This window comes from Sorex araneus, chromosome 1 (assembly GCF_027595985.1).
Source record: "Sorex araneus isolate mSorAra2 chromosome 1, mSorAra2.pri, whole genome shotgun sequence".
Taxonomy (NCBI): domain Eukaryota; kingdom Metazoa; phylum Chordata; class Mammalia; order Eulipotyphla; family Soricidae; genus Sorex; species Sorex araneus.
Genome location: NC_073302.1, coordinates 170,594,820 through 170,620,033, shown reverse-complemented (window position 1 = coordinate 170,620,033; position 25,214 = coordinate 170,594,820). Strand labels below are relative to the sequence as shown.

Sequence of the window (25,214 nt, the reverse complement as noted above, 5' to 3'; positions counted from 1 at the left end):
AAATACTGACAACCAACTAAGTTCTTTTTATCTGTCACCACTTTAAGATTAATGATTTTTTTCAACAGGACTATTTCATTTGAGGGCAGAAGGATGGCGACTCACTAAAAAATTTAGTCCGTCTACTATCAAGATAAATTAGAGTGTGATAGGTGTAAATTCAAAGCTGAGCTCTAGATTTTCAGTTCAGCGCAATTCACCTATTTGTATAAAACAGTGCTAGGCATATTTACATAAAGCTTCCACTCTTCAGTTGAAGTACATCAAATGTTATAAAGTAGTTTCCTATTCTCTATAAATGTTTAACACCCATTATATATTAATGTTAACTTGATCCAATTTAGATACTTTTGAAAGGAAAGGGATTAATCAAAACTGAGCTGAACATTCTAAGATATGGGTGCCATGAAATCAGACAGCTATTTCATAAGTGATTACCTCAAGCACTTTCACTTACTTTTGGTCTTTTTTAAAGGGCACCACTACATAAATAAGCTCATATGCAAAAATAATATGTGTATATAAGGAATATGCTTTTATGACTATTAATCACAGGTCATTTTGCTGATTTAATTCAGCAAATAGTTTAAAATTCCAGACAAGAATTGCCCACATTTGTTTTAAAAAAGACAAAGTATAAAACTGGCACGAAACATTTAAAAAGTTATTCAAGAGATAGTAAAAGAAACAAAGGCAGTGGTAGGGGGTCTTGGACAAGGGTGATGGTGAGATGCACTGGCTGTGTGCATATATCTCACACATACTTCTATAAAAATATAAACATGAACATGAACACATGTAAAAAAATTGTGTTCATATTTATAACATAACTGTAAAAGAAAAAGCAATCACTTGTTTTTATTTCTAAAGGTTATCTTTTAAGTACCAAAAATCATAATTTGAGTATATTTATAATTAAAGCTATGCTATCCTAAGAAACTATAGTAATGAATTAAAATACACATAATATCGAACAGATCTTAAAACACAAACTAACTCCCATAAAGCAGATTTGTCTTTGATAAAAAACTGATTACTAGGGCTTGTGCCTGGTTATCAACAACTCTTCTTTCAAATAACTTAATAGAAAATTTCTCTTTTAATAGTTCAGATGTGCCCGTGAAACTAAGTCTCAGATCTGTCTGGCTCTTCATGCTGGTGCCTCTGTAAGCTGGGAAGCATGTATCCAATATATTTGCGTCTTAAATATTAGCACAGAAAACTCTTAAAAATTTCTAATGCTCAGAAGACATTAAAAATGTTTTTCTTTCGTGGAGGTATTTTTAAAGTAAAAGTTGTAGTAGCTTGAAAATGTATGCTTGGAAACAAATTTCAAAACAAAGGATCAGAAACTTTTATAATTAGGTTACAGCCCAATGTTTAATTCTAGATCAAAGCAACTGACCACAAAAGAATATTCTTCCATCACATTCCATTTTCATCTACAAGGTAAATTTTTAAAAACAATTTGATTTACAAGAAGTAGTAACTATTTCATGTCTCCAATTCTGACATCACCAGGCAAAGCCTAATTCCAATAATGCCATCATTGACCTTTTTAACTCAATCCACATTTGTTATAAAAACAATTATCATTCTCAGTTTTTCGAGCTTCACGTCAGCAGGAGGTGCAATTGGCAAAAAAGCCTGATGATGAATGCCTGAGGGGAAGAGAGCCACATGTCACTCAAAGATGACCTGGTCCTACTGATTAAGGAGCAACAGTGACAGGCTCTCATCAAGTTCATCACTTCACTGGGGAAGTGTATAAACGCATGCATATAGATTGCACTTTCCACCAACAATTTTCGCATGTGAAGGTATTCATTAAGTTAATGTGTGACAACAGCATAACAAAAATGGCAAATATTTCCTGGCATTTATATAAAAAAGTTCCAATGTTTATTTCACTAAGATTGCAAAAGCATGTTCACATTTTATCCACTGTTAAAATCATACTGATCAAAGAATTTATCAGTCCCTTGAATATTCATTTAAAGACTAATAAGGAATACAAATGACTAAGCAAACTATTTTTCAGCAGCTTATTTAAAAGATAATAAAATATGTCAAGTTTACCACAGACTTTTGTGAGTTCAGTTAGGCAAAATATTTCATACATAGTTGGTGTTTGAGAAATGAAGTTAAAACACTAGTAACTTAACTTATGCAACGGACTCGTTAGGGGATGTTCCTCTGTTTATCATAGAGCTAGTGACATGAGAAAATTTATATTCTTGAACTTCTCTATTTTACACAGTAAAATTAAGAACTAGCAAACTAGAAAACTCTAACTTTCCAGAGACTTTTTCTCAAGAACTGTCATCGAACATTCTAAAAAAAGTTTATATTCCCTATATTGTGGGAACTGTGCAGAGGGAAAACTAAATATTAACAGCTCAGAAATCACCTTCAGGCTTTATTCACACTGTCATAGGCTTCGATAGACTTTATTTTTTGCTAACAATTCCATTGACTTATGATATGAAATCTGGTGAAGAACAAATGAACAGGATTACTCAGACTGGTTTTCAGCAGCTGCAACTTTGAGCCATCTATAACTGGAAAGCTAGCACTTGGAATTTTTACTTCTTCTATCTCAAAGACTTAAAGCAATGGTTAGGAGACTGGCAGCGCCTGCCTTCCACGAGAGTGGGACTGCTGGTGCTAATCACCTATGCCAAGAGCAGTTGCAACAGGGATCCCAGGTGGTGAAACAGTGAGCCCAGTCAGGTGTGTGGAGGAGGCACAACTAAAGATGTGCAAGTCTCACGGCCAGAAATGTGACCCTTGGCACGCACTGCGATTAAATGTGTGCCAGTCACAGTGATCACCATGAGCAACAACCAGATATGCAACCTTCAGCAAATGTGTGAGCCCCACCACCAATTATGTGTGTGACCTTTAGCCATCACAACTATAGAAGGAAGGGAAGAGGATGGGGTGGAGAGGAAGTGATAGAAAGCAATGGAATTGTTAGGCTGACTAAAATAATATTGGAGATAAAATTTGTCATTGCAAGTTAAAAATCATTTACATTTACTGAATTATTAACTAAGTTATATTTTTTGTGCCTGTGTGTGATACGAAGAACAGAACCCACCAGGGCTTCACACAGTCAAGGCATATGCTCCACCATTGAGCCACATTGCCAGGCCTAAGTTTTAATTTTGAATAAGAATAAAATTGCAATGACACTTTCTTAGAGACACAGAACTCAACGGTTTCAGAGGGCTTAATAAATACTCACAGGTCCATGGTTCGTCGAAGATGATAGAGAACAGCTATGAAATATTTTACTACTAAATGCAACTCCATAGATACTTAACATTTGACTAGAAAACTTTTTAACCGTAAAAACATATAACTTGTTATTTTATTCCTTCAAATAATTACCAGCTTAAGCAGTTACTACTTTTTTACTTAATTGATTGTAACAAAGGGTTAAGAGATTTAGAAAGAAACTCTGAAGTTAAGGCTCAACAGGAAGAGGCCACGTCTTGCTCACACATCCCTGAGCACCACTGGGTGCGACTCCAACAACTAACAAAAAAGGGCACTAGAATGGAAGTAACATTTATTAATGCCACATAAAGTATAGGGCAGCTTAATCCTATCACAGCAAAACAAACAAAAACAAAAACCCCTCCTGGTGCTATATCCATTTGACAGGTTAGAAAATAAAAACTTAAAAAGGAACTTGTCTTGTAATTAATTGGTAACCTAGAAATCAGAAAAGACTTTGAAATGATATCTGTCTGATGTCTAAGTCTCTAATTAAACGTGTAAGTTTACTAAGCAAACTATCCCAAATGCACTTCACAAGTGAGATAAAGTGGCTAGTAGATGAATAAAAATGTTTTAACTCATAGCAAAAGTACTTCAATCTTGGTATTTTAGAATTACTTAATCTCTGCTACACAATGTTTTGTCTGAAATGCTGACAGGTTGCATAAATAGGAAGAAATCTGTATGATGTTACACATTTGAAGGCTAGATAGTTATGATTCGCATTTTTTAATAGTATATATCTAGAAAAGTACTTATTTGAAATATATGGGGAAAAAACTTAATTTTTATTAACAGCTGATATATTAATAAAGCAATTTTCAGTTCAGAGTAAGAATCCTGTAATAAAATACTGGGCAATTGGTTCTTGTTAAAAGATCTATTTCTAAGATAAAACTAAAGTGTGCTTCCTTAGCAGATTAATTGCTATGAGATTATCACTTTAGTTACATAAAAGCTAAATGGAAGTTTTAATGTTTCTTTTCCAGCTGTATCACAATGTAACTTATTCCTCTAGTGAAGCAACTTCAATTTCACAAGTGGTTATTATCCACACCCTTTTGTTAGTTTTACTATAAACTACTATTAGGAAAAAATTGCAGGTTGAAATGCTAAGGCTCTGTAAATTCATACGGTGCATTAAGATTTGAGATAATCTGAAATCTATTTTTGGTTGCCGTTTGTAATCTTAATTTGAAATAAAACATTATGAATCAGAATGTTATCAGTTACAGAACACTGGTTACACGAAATAGAAATACACTTTCAACATAAACGCCTAAAATAAAATAGATCAAGAGATCGTCATTGTCAAACTTTGCATATTCAATTTAATGCACTTAAAAACCAAGATGATTACTGCAAATTTTAGAAACATGTATTTAGAAATACACAAAATTAAAGCAGGCATTTCGGTCTATCTGCTTAAGAGAAGAAGAAATGGAGAACACATTAGCATGGAAGCCCTTGCCATGATTCTAAGACCTGGAACACCAAGAATCAGAACATTACAGTTTGATTTGGAAAAATATTTAAATAAAAAATCTTACACATACAATATAAATAAATAATCACTCTTAAAACAACATGTAATAATAAAGGTTAATGAAAGCAGTGTATATCAAACAAAACTACTTTTCACTTTTGAGTCAAATTCTACTATACTAATATAAGAAGCCTATCCTAGAGTTTTGCCGAAGTTCTTTAAGTGCTTTTAAAATTTAGCAAGACTAAAAATTCTACCAATAAATAAATTACATTAATATTTGTTAATAACTTAAGGAGTCCATAGTAAATAACACAGCAAGTGGAGAGGGTTTAGAATGGTTGACTCATTTTTCTGGCATCATCAAGAAAACTCTGTGACTGACCGACACATCATTTCCAATGTCACCAGTAAGGCCTCAGTGTGTACTCCAGGACACACTTGTAAGTTCTCAGGCAGTTCCTTAAGGATATTTGGGAGCTTCTGCAATGTCTTTATATTTCTAGCATAAAGATCCAGTAACCAATCAGTATGAGCACTGGTAGCTTGCTTATAATTTTTACAAGCCACCAGCAGCTCATTTAGATGTGTTAACCCTTTGAAAGCTAAAAGGAACTCTGAAGATAAATCAAAAATTGAACAAAAGTTCAGCAACATCCTACTAAGTAAAAATGAGCCAAATTCAAGTTGTTGGTGGTGGAAATGTTTTTCTGCTTGTGCGTGGAAGTTTTCCACTGTGTCTTCTATTTTTGTAACAGCAAATAGTTCTTCTTTGACCTGCGATGATAACACATAATCCAAGGGCAATTCCCCCTTAGCATTTCTCTGCTGTAAAAGCACAGGGCCTATTGGGAGAAAATAAAAAGAAAATGTTAAGAATAAAACAATTTTTTACTTTGGCAGCTGGGCAGCAGTTTCTGGATTCCCCCAGCCCAAAGCATGTAGGGTTCTATTTCTGTCACATTTGTAGTGACTCCTGCTGACACAGTTAACTGGCTACAAATAAAACTATGACAGTGCTTTTAATAAAATCCAAACTATTCAATTACCTAAAGAGGTCTGCCTGAAAGAACTGACTTAGCTTAATAAATAACTTTTTATGAATAAAAACTCATGAAACTTCATAAATTATCATATTAATAAGAATTTCTGTGTTCCCAGAGAAAATAACAAAATCCATCAACCGTAAACTCAGTATAAGAGCGTGAGAGGCGTCACATGGCATCGCCAGGTGGAGAAGTGCCCCCTTCTGTTTACAACGAGCTGAGGAAAGACCAGAACCTTGCACAGAAGAAATGTTTTCCATTCACGATCTTATGTTCCATCTTCAGTACAGTAACTCAAGAAGTATTAAGTGTTAACTGTGCCACAGTGAACTCAGATTTTATCCACTTTCCCTACTTAAGCCGATCTACCCATTGATTTAGTGCTTAATGTACTTTATCCCTAACTAGTAAAGGAAGATAGAGGAGGAGCCAAAGACAGACTTGATATCTGCTCACAGAGCAAAATATGGGAATATTTTGTACCTCTGTCAGCCAATTTCGATAATTATATATGTATTTTTCCATAGAAAAGTTATTAAAGGTTTATTTTACAAAAGGGTCAGGAATAGCAGTACTATCGTACAGCACAGATCATATTGTCAGAGACAGAGAGAGAATTAAACATGGAAAAATTCATGATTAATCTGATCAGACATGTGTAGTGTCTGAGATATAAAGTAAATTTAACAAAAAAATCCAGCCACTGATGACACGATTAGGGTACAATTTATAGGGGTGGAGGGAATGCTAATTTGAAATTAGATTTCATTATATCTCAGAAAACATTCTCTATTATGTCATTATTTTTTAAAGAGCAGAACAAAATGACACATAGTGTAACAAAAATACACTAAAGTTTTGGATATAGACAGATTTTTTTTTTTTTTTTTTTTTGCTTTTTGGGTCACACCTGGCAATGCACAGGGGTTACTCCTGGCTTTGCACTCAGGAATGATATTTTAAAAATTATTTTTCTCAAGACTGAGCAACTTACAACAAAAGAGATAATTCAGTTACTACAATAATGGTGTGTGTTGTCCAATCATTTGATATGTGAAAGCCAGAATAAGATTAAGGTAAATCTAAGTCTATGACTGCCAAAGTACTTAAAAATAGGTACAAGTAGACCTCCTCCTTAGGACAAGGAACTCACACATTTACATTCTTTACAAAGAGCCCTAGAAAAATTTACAAAGGCTGTGAATTTTCTCTAGTAAAGAGTTCTATATACTTAAGAGTGCTAGAGGTAATAACTAACAGCTCTCTCATCATTGAGGTATGAGAAGCAAATTTTGACTTGGAAAGTCAGATTTATGGTTAAGTAGCAAAATAAAACACTTAGGAGACAGCATTATACATTAGTAAATATATAACATGTAAAGAAGTAGAACGGAAAATTATTGTGACTAAGAAATTGAATTGCTAAAAACAGACACGCTGAAGCCTTTAGGGGGCAGGAGAAGACTATAAATAACCAAATGTCTTAAAAACTCATGCTCTATAGTCTGATTTTATAACTATAAATATATTAAATAGACTATAAATAGTTATAGTAAAAAACCATATATAGAAAATATAATTTTTCTGATCATGAGAATCTAACAGTTTAACTATAGGAGAAAAATCACTTCAAGCCCTAAGATAAAATTAGTACAAATAAAAACAGAATTTATATAAATCTTCATTTCTACATTATAAGCTAGACATCAGGTTTCCTCTTTTTTTAAGATACAAGAGTTTTAATATACTAATGTAAAATTGATATTATTCAAATATAAGAACAATATCACTGAAAGTGGTGGTATTTTCTGCAGCAAAGATTTTGAAAACCTATGCAAAAAGCAGATGAATATTAAGCTTAAGTTATGTTCATAAAAAAAGAAACCATGCACAACTGTTATCCCCTTTTTGAGAATTTTCAATTTTCCTACTTGAATGTACTTGACAGCAAAATGGGAATAATAAAAAAATGGTATTTTCAACCTTTTTATAATCTACAAAGAAATGACTCAAAAAAGATTAATGTATTAGCAATTTTATACAGGAACTGAAATAAGCATTAAAAACCCAGTTAATCACAACTAAATACTTGCATATGTTAGTAAGCATCCAGAAATGGCTGGTTCACAAAGACATTACGTACTTTAAGTAAAAGACATTTAGCACTAAAAACCAACACATATAATTCAAAATCTATGCAAATCTACTTACTAATAAATGAATGTTATGAAAAGGCTTTGTCCCTACTACATAAAAGGTGCTTACTACATTTGAGAACTTTATCATTACCTTTTCATTAATATGAAATAAAGACATTTTTCCTTACAGATCTTAAATACAAAACACTTTCTACATCTGAGGGATTCATCAAAAATGCTGGAAAATTTTATCAAAACCTGCTTAGCATAAATGCACTCACCCCCATGCTGAAGTAGCAGCTTGCCAATTTCTACATGTCCGTTTGACAGTGCATCATGCAAAGGAGTCACCCCGTCCACTTGAGTGAGCAGATCTACCTCTGGACAACGCTGCAAAATTTCCTGGACACACACTGTGTTTCCATAGTTACAGGCTTCATGCAAAGGCGTCCAGCCAGCATTGTCTAAATTAGAAATCAAGGCAAGTTTGAAAACAGCAAAATTAGGACTTTGGTTAGTGAGGTATTATTGATAATCTACCTTCCATATCAATATGTCCTTTAGGTTACTCACACACAAGCAAGATGCTTGTGTGTGAGGCAACCAGATAAAAATGCCTGGGGTAGAACTGTAGTTCTAATTGCAATTTAAAAAGAATTAAAACATTGATATTGGGATGTAATAAAACACAGAAAACAAAAAAATGTGTCTGTACCACTACTAAAAATCAATAGATGATTTACTTCTGGCAATAATTTAAAGACATAAAAGATGAGCAAATTTGAGTGATTTTTAAAAAACAGTGACATCAAACAACTTAATATCACAAGTACTAAGACACTGGATTAGACTACCGAGATAACAGAACTTACCTTTAACATTGATGTCTATTCCTGGCAGAGAGAGAAGAACAATCAGTTTCTCCACTTGGTTATTTATGCAAGCTCTATGGAGGGCTGTTTCTCCTGCCATAAAAATTTAATAGATTATTCCAGAGAAAGACAAGATATCAACTACAGAAAATAATCAAAGGGCATGAACTAGGAGATCTGGCCCCATGCCAGAAAATTATTTATTGAGTTCTCCTTTTGACTGGTTTAAGCATCTTTCTTACTGAAAAAAAAAAAAAAGAGGGGGGAGGGAACCCCACCAATCCACAGAGCCTCTGTTCTATCAGGAATTCAGCAATGAAATTCTACTGCAAAAGGTTTAACACGGGTATTGTCTCCCCCTAGTTCAAGGTTTAAAGCTTCAGTCCCACTATAAAACCCCTAAATGATCACAGAACACCTAAAAATACTGGATTTTCTGGTAATAAAAGTTTAGAGTGCAATTGCCCTCGCTTAAATTTATTCATGATCCTACGTTAAATGTATGGCTCTTTTTTATACAGCATTTATAGCTTAATTCAAATGAATGTTTCTGGCTAAGCACGAGTGCCTCTACACACTCAAGTATAATTCAGAACTTCAAATCCATTAACAGATGGTTTGCTGCTTCTCAATAGGCTGTCTGGCTTGGCTACAGCAGCACAGAGAAGGAGAAATGGGGGGATTCTTAATATAAAAACATACACACACACATGAGAAAAATCTCTAGTACCATTTAAAGCTGAATAAGAATGACAAACAGAATGGTAAAGTTTTTTCTAAAAGGAATACTTAGTAAGTTGGTTAAAATTTCTATGCCAATCTCGATGTAACCAAGATTAATAAGATATCGAGTCTAAACTGATGTAAGGGAAATTTAAAAAAAGCCACTGCTTATAAAATAAATAGTTTTTTCTTTACAATGTAACAAACTTTTAGTATTCAGTTTTATAGATTCTGCCTGTAACTTCTGTCAAAATATTTCTTTTATATACATTGAATAGCTATTGAAGTTTTCTGTATCTCCTAATTTACTTTTTTCCTCATATTTCCTTCTGCTGTTCAGCCTAAAGTTATTCACATTCATTTTACTTTCTGAAACAATAAACAAAGAAAAAGAACAAGGTTTGTGAAATTGGTATCTCGTTTAATATATTTTCACAGTTTGAACCAAATGGGCAATTATTTTGAATCTGTGCTACGCAATTATGAACTTATGTTGAAAGATTAATGAAAGCTTCAAAGCTAATGTACTGTTTACACTGGTGACATAATAAAATTTGTATTATAAACATGATATAGCTCATAAGCAAGAAATTCCACAATTTGGCCAGATATAGAATCTTGGAAGGTCATTTATATTTGTGAGTTAGGAGATATCTAAAAACGTGCTAGAGTGAATTATTATAATTCTAGTACTCCATCCTTTAGGTACTTAGGTTCCAGTATAGTTAGAACCAAAAGCCAAACACATTTCATAGTCTGGGCTCAATGCCTGGAAGAAAAGGGTCCATATGGTTAACACAGCTATGTAACATAGCCTACTCCTCATTCTTTGTTCACAAAATGTCTGGATGAGAGATGAGGACTGAATTTTACTTTCAAATCAGAAGACACTGACCCTCAGCAACACAGGTTGAGGTCGAGTAGAAAAGTAGGGCAGGTAAGTCTAGAATGAGCTCAGTGCAAACCATGCACCATCATGTCTAGAAAGACAGAGGGGACTCCACAGGAGGAATATTCTATTGTACTGGGTATGAAACAAACACATTTTGGTATAAATGAAAGTTCAGAAAAATAACATGCTAGCCAGGAAGGGGGTTCCTGAATTTAGTTCATTATTTAAGTTCAAAGGATCAGTGTGTAAAATATGCGAAAAGCCACAAAAAAGGTCCTAGCACCAGTTTAGACACTTGGAATACCTTTTAGATTAGTCTTGTGAAAATTCATCTTTGTAACTAAAGAGGGGCAATTCTCCTTGGAACATGACAACTCTCCTTCTGATTTCTTTTTCAGTCTTTTTAATGATGAGGAACATTTAGCAAGGCTCAGCTCTCTGAAAAGACATAAGAAATAAAGAAAGCTTATTTTTTCACCAAGGCAAGGAATTAGATGGTGAGCATTAAGGAAATGAAAAGCAAACAAAAAAGGCCTTTTTAAATTTATTCCTCTATTCATTCAAATATTCACTGCTTATTTTTATATTTATTCCCATTATGTAGAAATATACTTTAATACACCAATTTTCATTAATTAAGTCTGCCAACTGAAAAGTCTATAAATATAGTACAATAGCAAAAGAGAAAAAGACCAAGTAAACTATTTTTGGCCGACAGAATAAAATAAAATGCTAAAGGTAAGATACTTTGATTTTATTCTTTCTAAAAACATGTCATGTTTCCTTTCCCTTTTGCTCAGTTTGGGACCACACTGAGCTGCTCAGGTCTTCCTTCTGACTCTGCTCAGCCATAACTCTTGGTGATGCCAGGGTGGGGCCATATCCGTGGCCAGAGATCAAACTGGGCTCAGCTACATGCAAGGCAAGTACTTTAGTCACTCTACTATCTGTCTCTCTCTATTTCAGATCTTCTGATTTTATGTAGCTTTACAGGCGGTAGCTCTGTTGGGAAAAGCTATTCTAACAATTCAGATGATCTCATATGACCATATATTTTGAAATTCATTTCTTTGGGGGGGGTTGAGGGGTTGGGCCACACCTAGAGGTGCTCAGAGATTAATCCTGCTCTGTGTTCAGGGATCACTACTGACAGGCTTGGGAGACCATATAGGGTAACAGTGATAAAACCCACGTTGGCTGCGTGCAAGGCAAGTACTCACCTGCTAGACTACCGCTCGGGCCCCTGAAATCCATTTGTGATTTAAATCATATGAGTAAAAATTGTGTGAAAAAGTAATTTTAGGACATTTTCTTTCTCTCAGAAAGCATTTAATTTTCACACACACACAAAAATCATATACCATGACTAAAGAAAGTCAAGATGTTCATTAAAATGTTCACTCACACACACACACAAATGAAAGTACTGATCACGTATACAACAGAAGAATTCTGCTGATGTGTATGAATCCCAAATCACAGATAACCACAATGCTAAGACCAACGCTTGAGAAACAGTGATGCTTTAGAACAAAGCATCATTGGTACACAAAAGTCACTTACGGTAACTCTGGCACTCCTTCACCTGGTTTCTGTTTAGCACCATTCAACATTAGTAAAGCCCGTGGAGACTCAAGGCAAGGCCGCTGTCCTGTTTTTTTTGGTACCTGCATCTTTCCAGACCCATGCACACCAGTTTTCCCCAAAGCTGGTAAATAGGAATATACCTATTGGAAAATAGTACTTTATTTCACAAATTTTAAAACTTACAAAGCAGAGAAAAAAATGACTTGACTCATTTGACCATTCAAAGTAGTTTTATTCTCTTAAGTTTCCTGACATTGGCTGCCACCCTATTTCATCTGAACATGCTAAACAAAAATAATAGCAAAGTTGCTAAGTTCAGTTTCATTAAGTTATTAGGATGCATGCAAGGAAAAAAATGTCTTCTTGAAACTAACTTTTTTCAAATTCAATTTTGATACTCAGGGAAGTTATTTTGATCAGCTTTATACCCAACTTTTTATAACCATATGCATACTTTTAATATTTATTATACATATAAAAACTAGTGTCATTTCCATTTTGTTTTGTTTTAAGTAATACTTTTCCTCAACATAGAGCAAGTCTGAAATAAGTGGAATTAAAAAGTGCTGGCATCATTCAAGACAAAGATTGTCATAAAATAGGATTTGTCCAACCTGGCTAATTAACAAGTAAATTTCTTATTTGTTAAGAAAACCAATGAAAACAATAGATATTAATACTGGTATAAAGAAAGCAAGTATGTAAATATAAAAATTCTAGATCGAATAAAAACTACATGTGTGTAACATAAGACAAAAGGGAATGGGAATACTGTGGCATTATTTATAGTATTCACTTTTAAAATGTAATAAAATACTGTGAGTTTTTAAAAATCTAGGTCTTGCCAAAATAATGGTCGTATGTATCATGAAATCTGTGTGCAAAAGAAAAAATTTTTTGCTTTGTTTTGTTTTGGGGCTGCACCTGATGATATTCAAGGGTTACTCCTGGCTCTGCACTCAGAAATTACTCCTGGTGATGCTGGGAAAGCGTATGGGGTGCCAGGATCGAATCTGGACTGGCTATGTACAAGGCAAAGACTCTACCTAGTGTACTATCTATGGAGAAAAAGGATCTTTGCATTATTTCTCCATTATCAACCTTTATTTACTTTCAAGTAATTAAAATTTTTATGCTAACCCCATTTCTCAGGCAGAAAAATGCCCGCTCACATGGAAAGATTTATGGATTAATTTGAGCTTGTACTCAATTATTAGAAATAATTAGGGAACACTTTTATTAAATTTATGAACTCTTCCTTAGAAATTATAAAGATTAGAAAAAAGTGGTTAGTGCTTACCATTTTATGAAGAGATAGTGGTTCAGAAGAAATACTGATGGAGCTCTGCAAACACAACTTTTTAAAGATTGCCTCAGCAACAAACATCTGAAGCCAGGAGGAGGAAAAGGAACAAATGAACACCTCCAATTCCTGTGAAGAAAAGTCTATAAAAAATAAGAGGAGGAAATATTGTAACTGCTATGCCATATAAATTGTCCTTCTCTAGTCTATTCTGCGAGTCTTAATCATTCAAATGATGATTCCTTTATCACTAAGATTTACCCACATACTTTTAGGCCATAACAGCCACATACTATTCCTATCTTGCCTTTTGAGAGAAACTTATTTATGCTCCAATTAATCAATCACTGTTTACAAAATTATTTTAACTAAAAGTGATGAATGATGTATGAATAGATACATATGGGATTTTAGCACTGTATAAAAGTGACTGCTTGTGATTAAAAAAAAAAAACTCTATCCTACTGGTGTGTGACAGGTCCAAATGGCCCACATGGCCCACCAGGGTCACTTGGCTGTGCTCTGAGACGCCCAAGAGACAGCGCAGGCTGGGAACCAAATGGTGCTCTACCACTTTCTCCTCGTTCTTGGAGTCTTAGTGAGAGGGGAGTTGGCCACACCCAGTGGTACTCAGGACTTACTTCCGGCTCTGTGCTTGGGGACGACTTCTGCCAGTGCTTGAGGGACAATGTGCGGGGTTAGCCCCAGGCTCGGCCGCAAGTACCTTCACCTTTGTACGAGCTCTCTGGCCCTATACTTGGAATTTTATTTTTTTTTCCCTTTTTGGGTCACACCCGGCAATGCACAGGGGTTACTCCTGGCTCTGCACTCAGGAATTACTCCTGGCTGTGCTCAGGGGACCATATGGGGTGCTGGGAATTGAACCTGAGTCGGCCGAGTGCAAGGCAAACGCCCTACCCGCTGTGCTATTGCTCCAGCCCCTATACTTGGAATTTTAAATGAGCACAATTTTGGTTTATTTGTAATGACCAGTAGTTATATGATTTGGAATTTCTGGGTAGATTTATATGTCTAGAAAGAGCATTTAGTAAGTTTTAATAAATACAAAATACAAAATACAAACTATAATGGATGGAGTCATAAAAACACAAATAACTTTGTTCCTGACTCTAAGAACATTAAGGGCAGAATCACTTTGGTAGTTCTCAAGATTATGAAACTACTAATTTATACAGAGTAAATACTTGGCATTTGATAGAGAAATAAACAAATGAATGACTTGGTAAGTAGCAATAGCTCGAGCAAACCAAACCAGAACTTAAAATTTAAAAAAACTAAACAAATCAGGACACTCCATTCTCTTATTAAAACGATTCAGGGGGGCTGGAGCGGTAGTACAGTGGGTAGGGCGTTTGCCTTAAACGTGGCTGACCCGGGTTCGATTCCCAGCATCCCATATGGTCCCCTGAGCACCGCCAGGAGCAATTCCTGAGTGCAGAGCCAGGAGTAACCCCTGAGCATTGCCAGACATGGCTCAAAAACAAAACAAAATAGTAATATATTTTAAAAATGCTTCTACATAGTTTACAAGTGTCTATTCAAATACCTCTCTCTCCCTCTTTGGTTTATTCTTCATTAATAAATGATAAAAAATAAACGGGACACAGAACTGAGACCTCCAAACCTGCTCGGATCGGGACTGAGCCTCTTCTGCCCAGATTTCCCATTTTCCAGTAGCTAGGCGGTCACACCCAGGAACTGCCCCTGGTGCCATGTAATCCCACCAATGGACAATATCCAGAGACTCAAAACCAAGCTCCTGGACATCTTTTAGCCTAGTTCTCCCTCTGGGAGGACCTGGCAAGCTACTGAGAGTTTCCTGCCCACATGGTTCTCGAGAACCTCAAAATCTCCCCATGGTGTATTCATATGCTAAAAAAAGTAACAATGCTGGGTCTCATTCCCCTGACCCTGAAAGAGCCTCCAATGTGGCATCATTGGGAAGGACGAGTAAAGAGAGGCTTCTAAAATCTCAGGGCTAGGACGAATGGAGACGTTACTGAGAAATTCGACGATCAAAGAGATGATGATGATGATGATGATGATGAATAAATGAAGAATATTTGGGCACTTTTCATTATTTGGTGGGGAGGGTAGCAGAGCGGGGAGGGAGATGCTCAGGGGCTATCCCAGGCTCTATGCTCAGGAGTGACTCCTGGAGGTGCCCGGGAACCCTTCTGAGGTGTCAGGGATCAAACTGGGGTTAGCCACATATAAGCCTAAGTATCTTACCTCCTGTATTATCTTTCCAGTCTTGTCAGATTGCCAAACTGCATATCCTCAAGTTCTGTTTTTCACAACTACTCAATATACAGCAAACTCATCCATCTCAACATCTCATCTAGTTTGTCTTTTAAATGCTTGCCTTTTAAAATATTAGATTTATATGACTGCAATACAGTCTTTCCCATTTCAAAAAAAAAAAAAAATCCAGGACCATGTTTTACTTCCATTCTCTACTGTCTAATGGTGTTGAAGCTGGCTGAGCCAATTAAAAAATTATTGAATAAGGGAAGAAAATAAAACTACTTTTCTCTGACAACTGGTAGACTTATAAACATTTACAAAAGAGCTGTGAAGCATGGAGAGGGACTGAAAGAGAAATTTGTGCTAGAAATAGTCCCTAAGAAGGAGGCATGAAAGAGTAAATAAAGGTCTTGAAAACATTAGAAATGAGTTTAAGATGTTGGGAAACTAAGTCTTACTGTTTACGTCATGAACAAACTTTTGGGAAACACACCCATGTTCATTTATGTAGTGCATGGCTGCTTTCTTACTAGATAGTAAGCAAGTCTGTAGAGCTTAAAAGTTGAAGAAATTTACTACTTGGTAAAAAGTCAAAGAAATGAACTATCTGGTACTTCACAGTGTTAGCCAACAACTAGTTTAAACAACATAGTAAGAACTTTAATTTAGCAGGGGCTAGAGTGATACAGCACAGTGGGTAGGGCATTTGCCTTGCACAAGGCCAACCTGGGTTCGATTCCCAGCATTCCATATGGTCCCCGGACCACTGCCAGGAGTAATTCCTGAGTGCAGAGCCAGGAGTAACTCCTGTGCATGACCGGATATGACCCAAAAAGCAAAACAAACACAAAGAACTTTAATTAGTCATTAAAAGAAATTTCAGATCACTTGATCTTAAATGTATCACATAAAGGGAAATTAGTAAACTTTCTGTTTAAGATGTTCAGAAATCTAAGAGAATGACACCTATGTAGAACTTAAAAGCTTGAAAGTCTTTTTCTGGGCTGGAGAGACAGAACAGTGGGTATGGCACTTTTCTGGCATGCAGCTGACCCAGGCTCAATCCCCAGCACCACCATGAGTGATCCCACACATAGGCCAGGAAGTTATAAGCACAGCCAAATATGGCCCAAAGGGGAAGAAAAAAAAAAAAAAGAAAGGGCAAAGTTTTCTATGCTAAAATTTTATCTGCAGGGCTGGAGAGATAATATAGCAGGTAGGGTATCTGCCATCTGCCTTGCACGCTGCTGACCCAGGTTCAATCTTCAGTCCCCTGTGAAACACCAATAGTAATTCCTGCGTGCAGAGTCAGGAGTAACCTCTGAGTATTACAGGGTGTGGCCCCCAAACAACAACAAAAAATCCTATCTTCATCAGAATGAATCTTACACTTTTGGACTAGGAAAAATGAAATGCCCAGATACCCAGTAGACCACTTACGGATCATCAACTAGAAAGTATGTATAATCAAACAATAATATCTGCACTAATAATGTAGGAAAAGAATAAAGAACCAACTAAGTTATAAGTATAAATAAGTATTTTAAAAAATATTTAAGGATATTTAAGGAGGCACTACCCAGGGAAAAAGAAATGTTTTTTCAGAAACTATCAAAATACTGACAAAAACCACACTACTAAAACATCTGGCAATAGTGTATTACCACGCACATATATTATTTTGCTAGCAGCTGTAGAAAAGCCACCATCTTTTAAGGGTCAACTGTTAGCTGGGTTTCTGCCTCCTGATAAAGATTAATAAAACTGTGGTATTAGAAAAAAAAAAGATAATTTGAATCATGTTTAATAAAATATAAAGTTTTTAAAAACTGGCTATCTGTAGCCTAGTTGCACTACTGTGCTGTGTATATCTTTAGAAGTGTAAGTGTCAAATTTTCAAATAGGGATATGGCTTATGGCTTATATAATTTAAGTATCAACTAGAGATTTAAATATTAGTGCTTAAGCATAGAACCTAAGGAACATAGATAGTACTCAGTCTATTGACAGAATGATACGGAAACATACAGTCTAGTTTTAAGTCATGCTCAAACTTATTGGGCTTAAATTTTCACGTGAAACTAGAAATAACTCTGAATAATGGTCTGCTCTAAAATAACGAGCAATTCAAATTATGAGTTAAGAAAGCAATGAAACGGATATACAGAATTCTGGTAATACAAGGCTCAGTATTTCATGCAACTGGCTATACTTAAGGTATAATTCTCTCCAGGTGACCAACTCGAATGGGAAACACACATAACAAAGTCTCCAATGCCACTGTTAATCCTATCCTGGGCCCCCAAACTGAAGAGGCTTCATTATGGAATGAAAACAGGGAATCCTTTTGGCTGAGTGTTTAGTTCTTATGCTACCAAATAATGTCAGAATTGTTTCTAAAATGGAAGGGGGGAAAAAAACCCTACTTAGTAGAACTGGTGGGAAAGAAATGATAAGGTTCTGAAGGAAGATTGAATTTGAGCTAAGAAATGTTAAAAAGTCATGCAACAAAGGACAGCGACTGCACAAAAGGAACAGCAATCATGCCTCAGCTCAATGAAAAAGAAAAGAGGGAAAAAAGAAAGGCGATAAAATGCTTTAGATAAAAATCTTCTAACTTTAGTAGCATGAAGAGAGACCTCTTTTTTTGCAGAGGGCATCATGGAATAAATCCTGAATCCAGTTATAACCTGGATTCCTATTCTAGAATCTTTCTAAGTATTAAAGTGATTTGCAACATATTTGAGAACCTTTTATATAAAAACAAGATGCATTAAAATGCATATAACAAAACAATACTTACGTATCTCCTAAAATATTTTCCTTATCTCCTAAAACATTTTCCGCCTTAATTTTCAACAAACAATTAAAAGCTAACAAGATTTTTTCCTGGACCTGAGAGATAGAACAGTGGGTATGGTGCTTAGTAGTACGAAAAAAAGTCTAAAATATTTTTAAAGCATACAAATATCATCTTATATTAGAAGGCCACAAAATAAAAATTCACGTAATGTTCAGTTAAAGAAGTCAGGATATATAAATAAAAAGAATAGGCATCAAGTTTATGGTGAAGATTTTAACCAGTGATACAATCCAAATAGCGCAAAGGACATTGTAAGTATTTTGATTCAATTTCCTTCAAGTTTGTTTTTGGGCCATACTCAGTGGTGCTCAGGGCTTACTCCTGGGGCTCTGCACTCAGGAATTACTCCTGAGGGTGCTTGGAAACCGTATGTGGTACGAGGGATGGAAGCCAAGCCAGATGTTTGGAAGGCTTTACCCACTGCACTCTCTCGCTAATACCATTAAATATTCATATAAGGAGAGGTCTAGAAACTATTCATATGGCATAGGTAAGATTAGCAATAGACAATGGTTTCTATTCAACTTGAATGATTAGAAGTACAAAGGTTTTTGTATCTTTACTAAATTTAATCATGTTTTATCTTAAAGAAGAATGTAAAATATCCTAATAGTTGATTTTCAAAATTTATCTTCTCTGATTTATCAATTTATACTTCGTACATCTTGAAACTTGTTATATCCTTTTGGTCTTGTACTTTTATGGAATGGTTCATGTCTCTATGACTAGAACTATTACTTTTCTGATTTCTTGACCTGATATTTAATAAATTGATTTCATCTTTTAAAAAAGGTATGGAAAATATTTATTGCCATGTGAGATTATAAAACATAAAAAGCAAACCTCTCTTCAATTAAAAGAGTAAAACCCAATTTTGATATCTGTTCTTGCACAGAATTGTTCTCAACATAAATGTTACTTGTAGGACCCAGGAACATGTTAATATTGTACATAAGCATATAGTAATTTATTTCTAGGTAGTATTTAGTATTTTTCTAAGGCACATTATTTACAATAGTTATTAGTAATGTTTCAGGCATAAAATGTTGCTACACCACACCCCATCACCCTTCCCACTTAGCCAACTCAGTTTTCCAGGATGACTCTCAGTTTATTATCACTGGTCATTTTTCATTCCCTTCAATTTCTATGAAATCATCAAAATAATATTGTAAATAAGATGCAATGTATTTGTAGAAAAGCCCATACACAGTTTAGAGGAAAAGTTAAGGATTTAAAATAATACAAAGCATGAAATTTATATCAAAATACTTTGAAATACAAAGAAATGAAGATATTTAACAGAAGTTCTTTGTGTGAAAACTATAGTTTTCGGGAATTTTTAAATTAAAGTTTATATTTTTTGTGGTGCCAGGGGTTGAACCCAGGACTTCACACAGGCAGGAAAAATGCTCTACCCTGAGGTAAATCCTTGGTCATCTGGAAAATATGCTAAAGGACACTAAATTAATTTCTACAATGAATATTAAATAGCGTAGCAACATAACAGACTTACCGTCACATGAGAGGGAAACATAACTGCCTAAGTCGTCAGACATGTGCCGCATAACATTCCTACCCATCTTTAGACCCAGGAAGATCCAATAATCTATTGCCGCTCCAAGGATGCCAGTCAACAGGTAAGCTAGTTCATGTTTGAAGACCTGACATCAGAAAACATATTATACTAAAATACATAAATATAATTTCTGTCAGTATTTCTTTTGCATACTTGTTGGGACAAAACCTAGCTAATTAAAAATACAATAAAAGGAGGCCAGAGAATTATACAGGAGGCAAGGCACCTGCCTTACATGCAGTCTATCTGGGTTCACACCCTAGCACCATACAGAGGGTTCCTGAGAAACCCCAGAAGGGATCTTTGGGCCCAGAGCTGGAGTAAGTCCCACATCCAGGTATGGCCCAAACACCTAAACATTTCCCAAAGTGAAAGACATTACAGTGCACGCCATGCTCAAAGGTCTCCTTAATAATACTAGCAAACTGTTTCTCCTTTCTCTACACCTAAATTTACATGACAAAACAGTCACTAAAGCAAATAATTTCATAAAAATAAGAAATACCTGGCTTCTGTGGTATTCTATTACCATAAATTTATGCCTATCATGTAAGAGCTACTACTATCATTTTTTAGCAAGAATGATTATTCTTTATTAAAAAGAAATGGACTTATTTGGGCAAGGAATGGGACTCAGTGGTAGAGTTTGAGTTGTGTAAACACACACACACACACATGAATGCTTTAAATAACAATGATTAAATTCTAAAAAGCATCACTAACTTTGCCGTACCTACATTTAAGTTTTTAAGAGCATGAATATATTTAAATTTTCTTCTATAATAAACATAAGTAAAATGGAGCCAAAGAGACAGTACAGCACTTGGCTTGCACACAGTTAACCCAGGGCAGATCATTATGGTCACCCAAGGCCCACCAGGAAAGATTACTGAGCACAGAGCCAGGAGTAAGCTCGGAGCACTGCTGGGTATCCAAAAAAAAAAAAAAGAAATATATAAAGCATATAAATCTTAAGAATGTTTTACCCTTATATATGATTAAAATTACCATCCTAAAATGTAAACTATATAAAGAGGTGTGGAGATAATATTTTTAAACACCTTTGGTTTAAGTATAAAAATATTTTCACAACGACAGTAAAACTAAATGAAATTCCTATATTTTTGGTATTTGCTATCTAGGCATGTTTGATGCATGAAAATAATCATTAAATCAAGAGTTCGGTAGAAGGCATATGGAAAGGTTTTATGGTAACCAAGTAGACTGGTTGCTATGTTCTGTCACATACTATACCTAATTGGTGGAGAAATCTCTTAGCAGTTTAAATCTTCTCACTGGAAGATTTCTTTTGCCATAAAGACAAGACATGCAGTACTTCATTAGGGCATCTATCCTTGTAAAATACTACTAGTTAAATTTTAAAACCTGTGTATTGTTTATTTATTCAGTTTATTTCTGGTTTGTTGTCAAAAGGGCAAAAAAGTCAAACTATATACATCAGGCATGTGAAAGAAGAGTTTTGGGGAGGAAACCAGACTCAGGATCTATAGCAGGATGACATTCTGGCAGGGTGGGACATTATAGCGCAGGAGGCTGACGATAAATGGAATGATGAGGGAACCACTATTTTTCCTGATATGACTGGGAATCCAAAACCAGAATCTTGACTAAAGCTTTTCTGGCATGTCAGTGTTTGTCTATTGGTGTCGGCATCACTGCCAATCTAGCTTGCTCAGAGAGCTTGTAGTTGCTTTCGTTTGCAGGAACTGGCCATACTGCCCAGCTGGAGAAGTACCAATACATCTCCTGCTAAGAAAGGATCCAATTAGAGTTGACCAGAATTGATTTCCTAAAATACTGGGTCTTAGTTTACAAAGAACCCTGCAAGAAGTCAAGTCTATGTTGTTCATAAAGTAAATGTGAGAGAGAATCACTCTGGGTAAGTTAGCACACTTTCTATGACTTAAGCTACCTGGAGAACATGCAAAAGGATAGCAAAAACTACTTAAACTAGCAAACTGGTCATGTCAAAATCCATGCACAAAATAGCACTTCTAATATAACACACATCTGAAATTAAGGAATGATACTACTCAGGAAAGTAAACTTTTTTTTGGTGGTGGTAGGGGTCATATCCTATTGTGCTCAAGACTCACTCCTGGCGTTGTGTTCAGGGAACCGTTTTGTGGTACCATGTTGAAGTGAGATCTAGCGAATAAAAGGCAAGTGCTTTAACCCCTACTCTCTCTCTCTGGTCCCAAGTCTGGTAAATTTTGATTTCTCAAAATAATTCCCATTTCATGGGTGTATCAGGATCACTTCAGATTCTTTCCCCTGAGATTCTGAACAGCGAACAGGAAATAGTAAATGATTTCACTGATCTCAGCCTCAGAGAGAACCACTAATCCCAACATAAAGGGGGACCTGAATGACAGTACAGCAGGTAAGGTGCTTGCCCTGGATGCATTAAACTGGACTCAATTCCTGGACACCCCATATGGTCCTACAAGCCTGCCAGGAGCTAACTCTGAGCATAGAACCAGGAGGAGACCCTAAAAATTGCTTGGTGTGGCCTCCAAAACCAGAACAAAAAAATAAAAGTTTTTTAAAAAATAACAGAGGGATTGCAGATAGTACAGTGGGTAGGGCATTTTCTTTGCATGTAGTCAACCTGGGTTCGATTCTGGCACCCCATAAGATCCCCTAAGCTCTGCCAGGTGTGATCCCTGATCAGAGCCAGGAGTAAGCCCTGAGCACTGCAGGGTATGGTCCGAAAACCAAAACAAAACACCCAAACCAAACAAAACTCCATAAAGATTAACAACTGATATTTTGTCTTCCCCTAAAAATACAGATATGCATTTATTCCTGACACCACAAATATCAATATTGTTTAAATTACCTTATTATTACTATTATTAATCAGTTACAAGGTGAGTAAATTCTGTAATTCCTTCAAAAAATATCTGTAGTTTGGTGACTCAATTAAAAAAAAATTTAAAAAAGATAAAAATATTTGTAGTTTCTTTATCCTATGAAAGAAACTACCAAAACCATTCGTATCTGTATTATTAATCATACATACTACCACATATCCACAGTAGTAAATTTTTACATAACAAGACACACTGAATCTATAACACAGACACCATTACCACAAAGCAAAGATACTACTGTCCTATGTATTACTCACTGCAACAGTGTAGTAAACAATTTTAATTCTAGCATATAGGATTTATTTTAAAGTGAATTAGTGTGTATGTGTGGGGGGGAATAAGGGTACCCAACAACAAATAAATCACAAGAGAGAGAGAGAAAAGCTTTCTTGGAAAACTGATAAAGGTAAATGAACAGAAGAAGACTTCTTAAGACTTGTTATATCCTAAGAATTAACAGAGAAAGACAGACATGATGTGCACAGAGACATGTTTACCTTAGTATTTCTTTCTAATATAAGGTCTATCACCAGATATTCTTTCAATATAGCTCTATTTGCCAGATCAGTTAATTTCCATTTTTAACTTGGCAATCTTTCAAAAAGTGTCTAGGAAAAATATTATAGAACAAACCAGAATCTTGACCTTTTTTGCAAAGTTAGGATTTTCCACAATATCCCAATGCACCTGATGACAAACTGCTGCTCCCCTAGCACCTCTATTACAGAGATGCGAATACAATTTACATACCATGCCTGCTATGCTGCAATAGACTAGGCCTTCAGTCAAAGCTTTTCCCTACACACAGTGACACCTTAGCCTCAATTTCCTTATCTTTAAATACTACTCACCATCCATTTCTACCTGTAATTAGAGGGTTAGAGCGAAACAGCACTAAGGCCATCACAAAGACAAGTAGACATAACTACCAACCTCATAACATTTGTACCTCCTCCATAACCTTGACATCGCTCACCTCTGCTCTTTGCCAAGGAAAGCCCAAAGCTTCCTCAGATTGATGACAATGAAATTCATTGCCATTGTGTCACTCTGCAATACTTACTGATTGACATCATGACAAAACAATATTAGCATAAATCGAGGACTTCTGTTTAGCTAATGACTTAAATTGAATGCTTCAACTCAGCAAATCAAGAAACAAATGCTTTAGAGTACAGAAAATGATGTCTGTGAACATGCTTGGAATTTCTGAAATTGAAAACTGCCTAAAAAGTACAATACTGTATTCTAACAGATAAGGTAACAATAAAAAACTTTATATAAATTTAAGCAATTCAAATGTTAAATAAAATACTAATTTATAAAGTTTAAAACCAGTTCTCATTTTATAAACTGATGCTACAATTTGTTGTGGATTGCTTCACAAACATTACATTTATTTATAAATTTGAATAAAAGCCTCCAAGTTAAATATGAATAAATCTGTTTCTATTTACATCAGTGTTTCTTGAGGAAACACTTCTGTGATAGTCCTTTCCTGTTTTAATAAAACTGTAAAAATGTCAATTTTATTACCGCTTTCAGTTATAAATGAGCAATTTCATTTATATAATCAAACTAATAAATGTTCATAATAGACAAATATTTTTCTATTTTTAACGATTCTAGTCCTGAAATGTGCATAAAAAGACAGATATAAATTATTAATGGATGTTATCAGTTTTAGCTTAAGAGTCCTAGACTTACCTGGAAATGAAACTCAGAGTTCTCTTTCTGTTAGTATTTTCAATTTACATACACTTTTGTAGAATCTTATTTACTTTAAAACCAGACACATATATAAGAATGTGCCTGCATATGTGGATTTTGCCACACAAAAGGATTACTGGATTATAAAAGGCTAATTATACCAAGAAATAATTTAAGCATTTTAACAGTAATATATAAAAAAAAAATTAAGGCCTTCACAGTAATTTTGTGTTGTTTTTTTGGCCCATACCCCATGTCCTCAGGGATCACTCTGAGGACTCAGGGATTTATTTGTGGTGCCAGGGATCAAACCCAGGTAGGCTGCATGCAAGGCCAGCCCATTACCTACTGTACCATACCCCTGGTCCCAGGTCCCAAGAACTTTCCTTTTAAATGTATGCTTCAGAAACATTTTAAATAGAATTAAAAAAAATTGTTATTAAATCACTGTGAGACAGACCCTTGTTATGAATAACTGTTCATAATCGGATTTCAGTCATACAGTATTCCAACTCCCATCCCTCCACCAGTGTACATTTCCCAGCACCAGTGTCCCCAGGTT

The 25,214-nt window shown here is 35.2% G+C and overlaps 1 protein-coding gene across 1 annotated transcript in view; it reads right to left on the bottom strand.

Annotated features, from left to right (window-relative positions):
- Window positions 1-1,370: 1,370 nt before the first annotated feature.
- Window positions 1,371-25,214, bottom strand: part of SLF1 (SMC5-SMC6 complex localization factor 1) — a 68,024-nt gene continuing 44,180 nt past the window's right edge. Inside the window, exons 15-21 of the mRNA XM_055133973.1 lie at window positions 19,983-20,130; window positions 13,333-13,478; window positions 12,009-12,172; window positions 10,750-10,883; window positions 8,831-8,923; window positions 8,240-8,422; window positions 1,371-5,619 (exon numbers count right to left, since the gene is read on the bottom strand). Of these exons, the coding sequence (XP_054989948.1) occupies window positions 5,138-5,619; window positions 8,240-8,422; window positions 8,831-8,923; window positions 10,750-10,883; window positions 12,009-12,172; window positions 13,333-13,478; window positions 19,983-20,130 (1,350 nt within the window). The 3' untranslated portion in view covers window positions 1,371-5,137. The remainder of the gene's footprint in view (window positions 5,620-8,239; window positions 8,423-8,830; window positions 8,924-10,749; window positions 10,884-12,008; window positions 12,173-13,332; window positions 13,479-19,982; window positions 20,131-25,214) is intronic.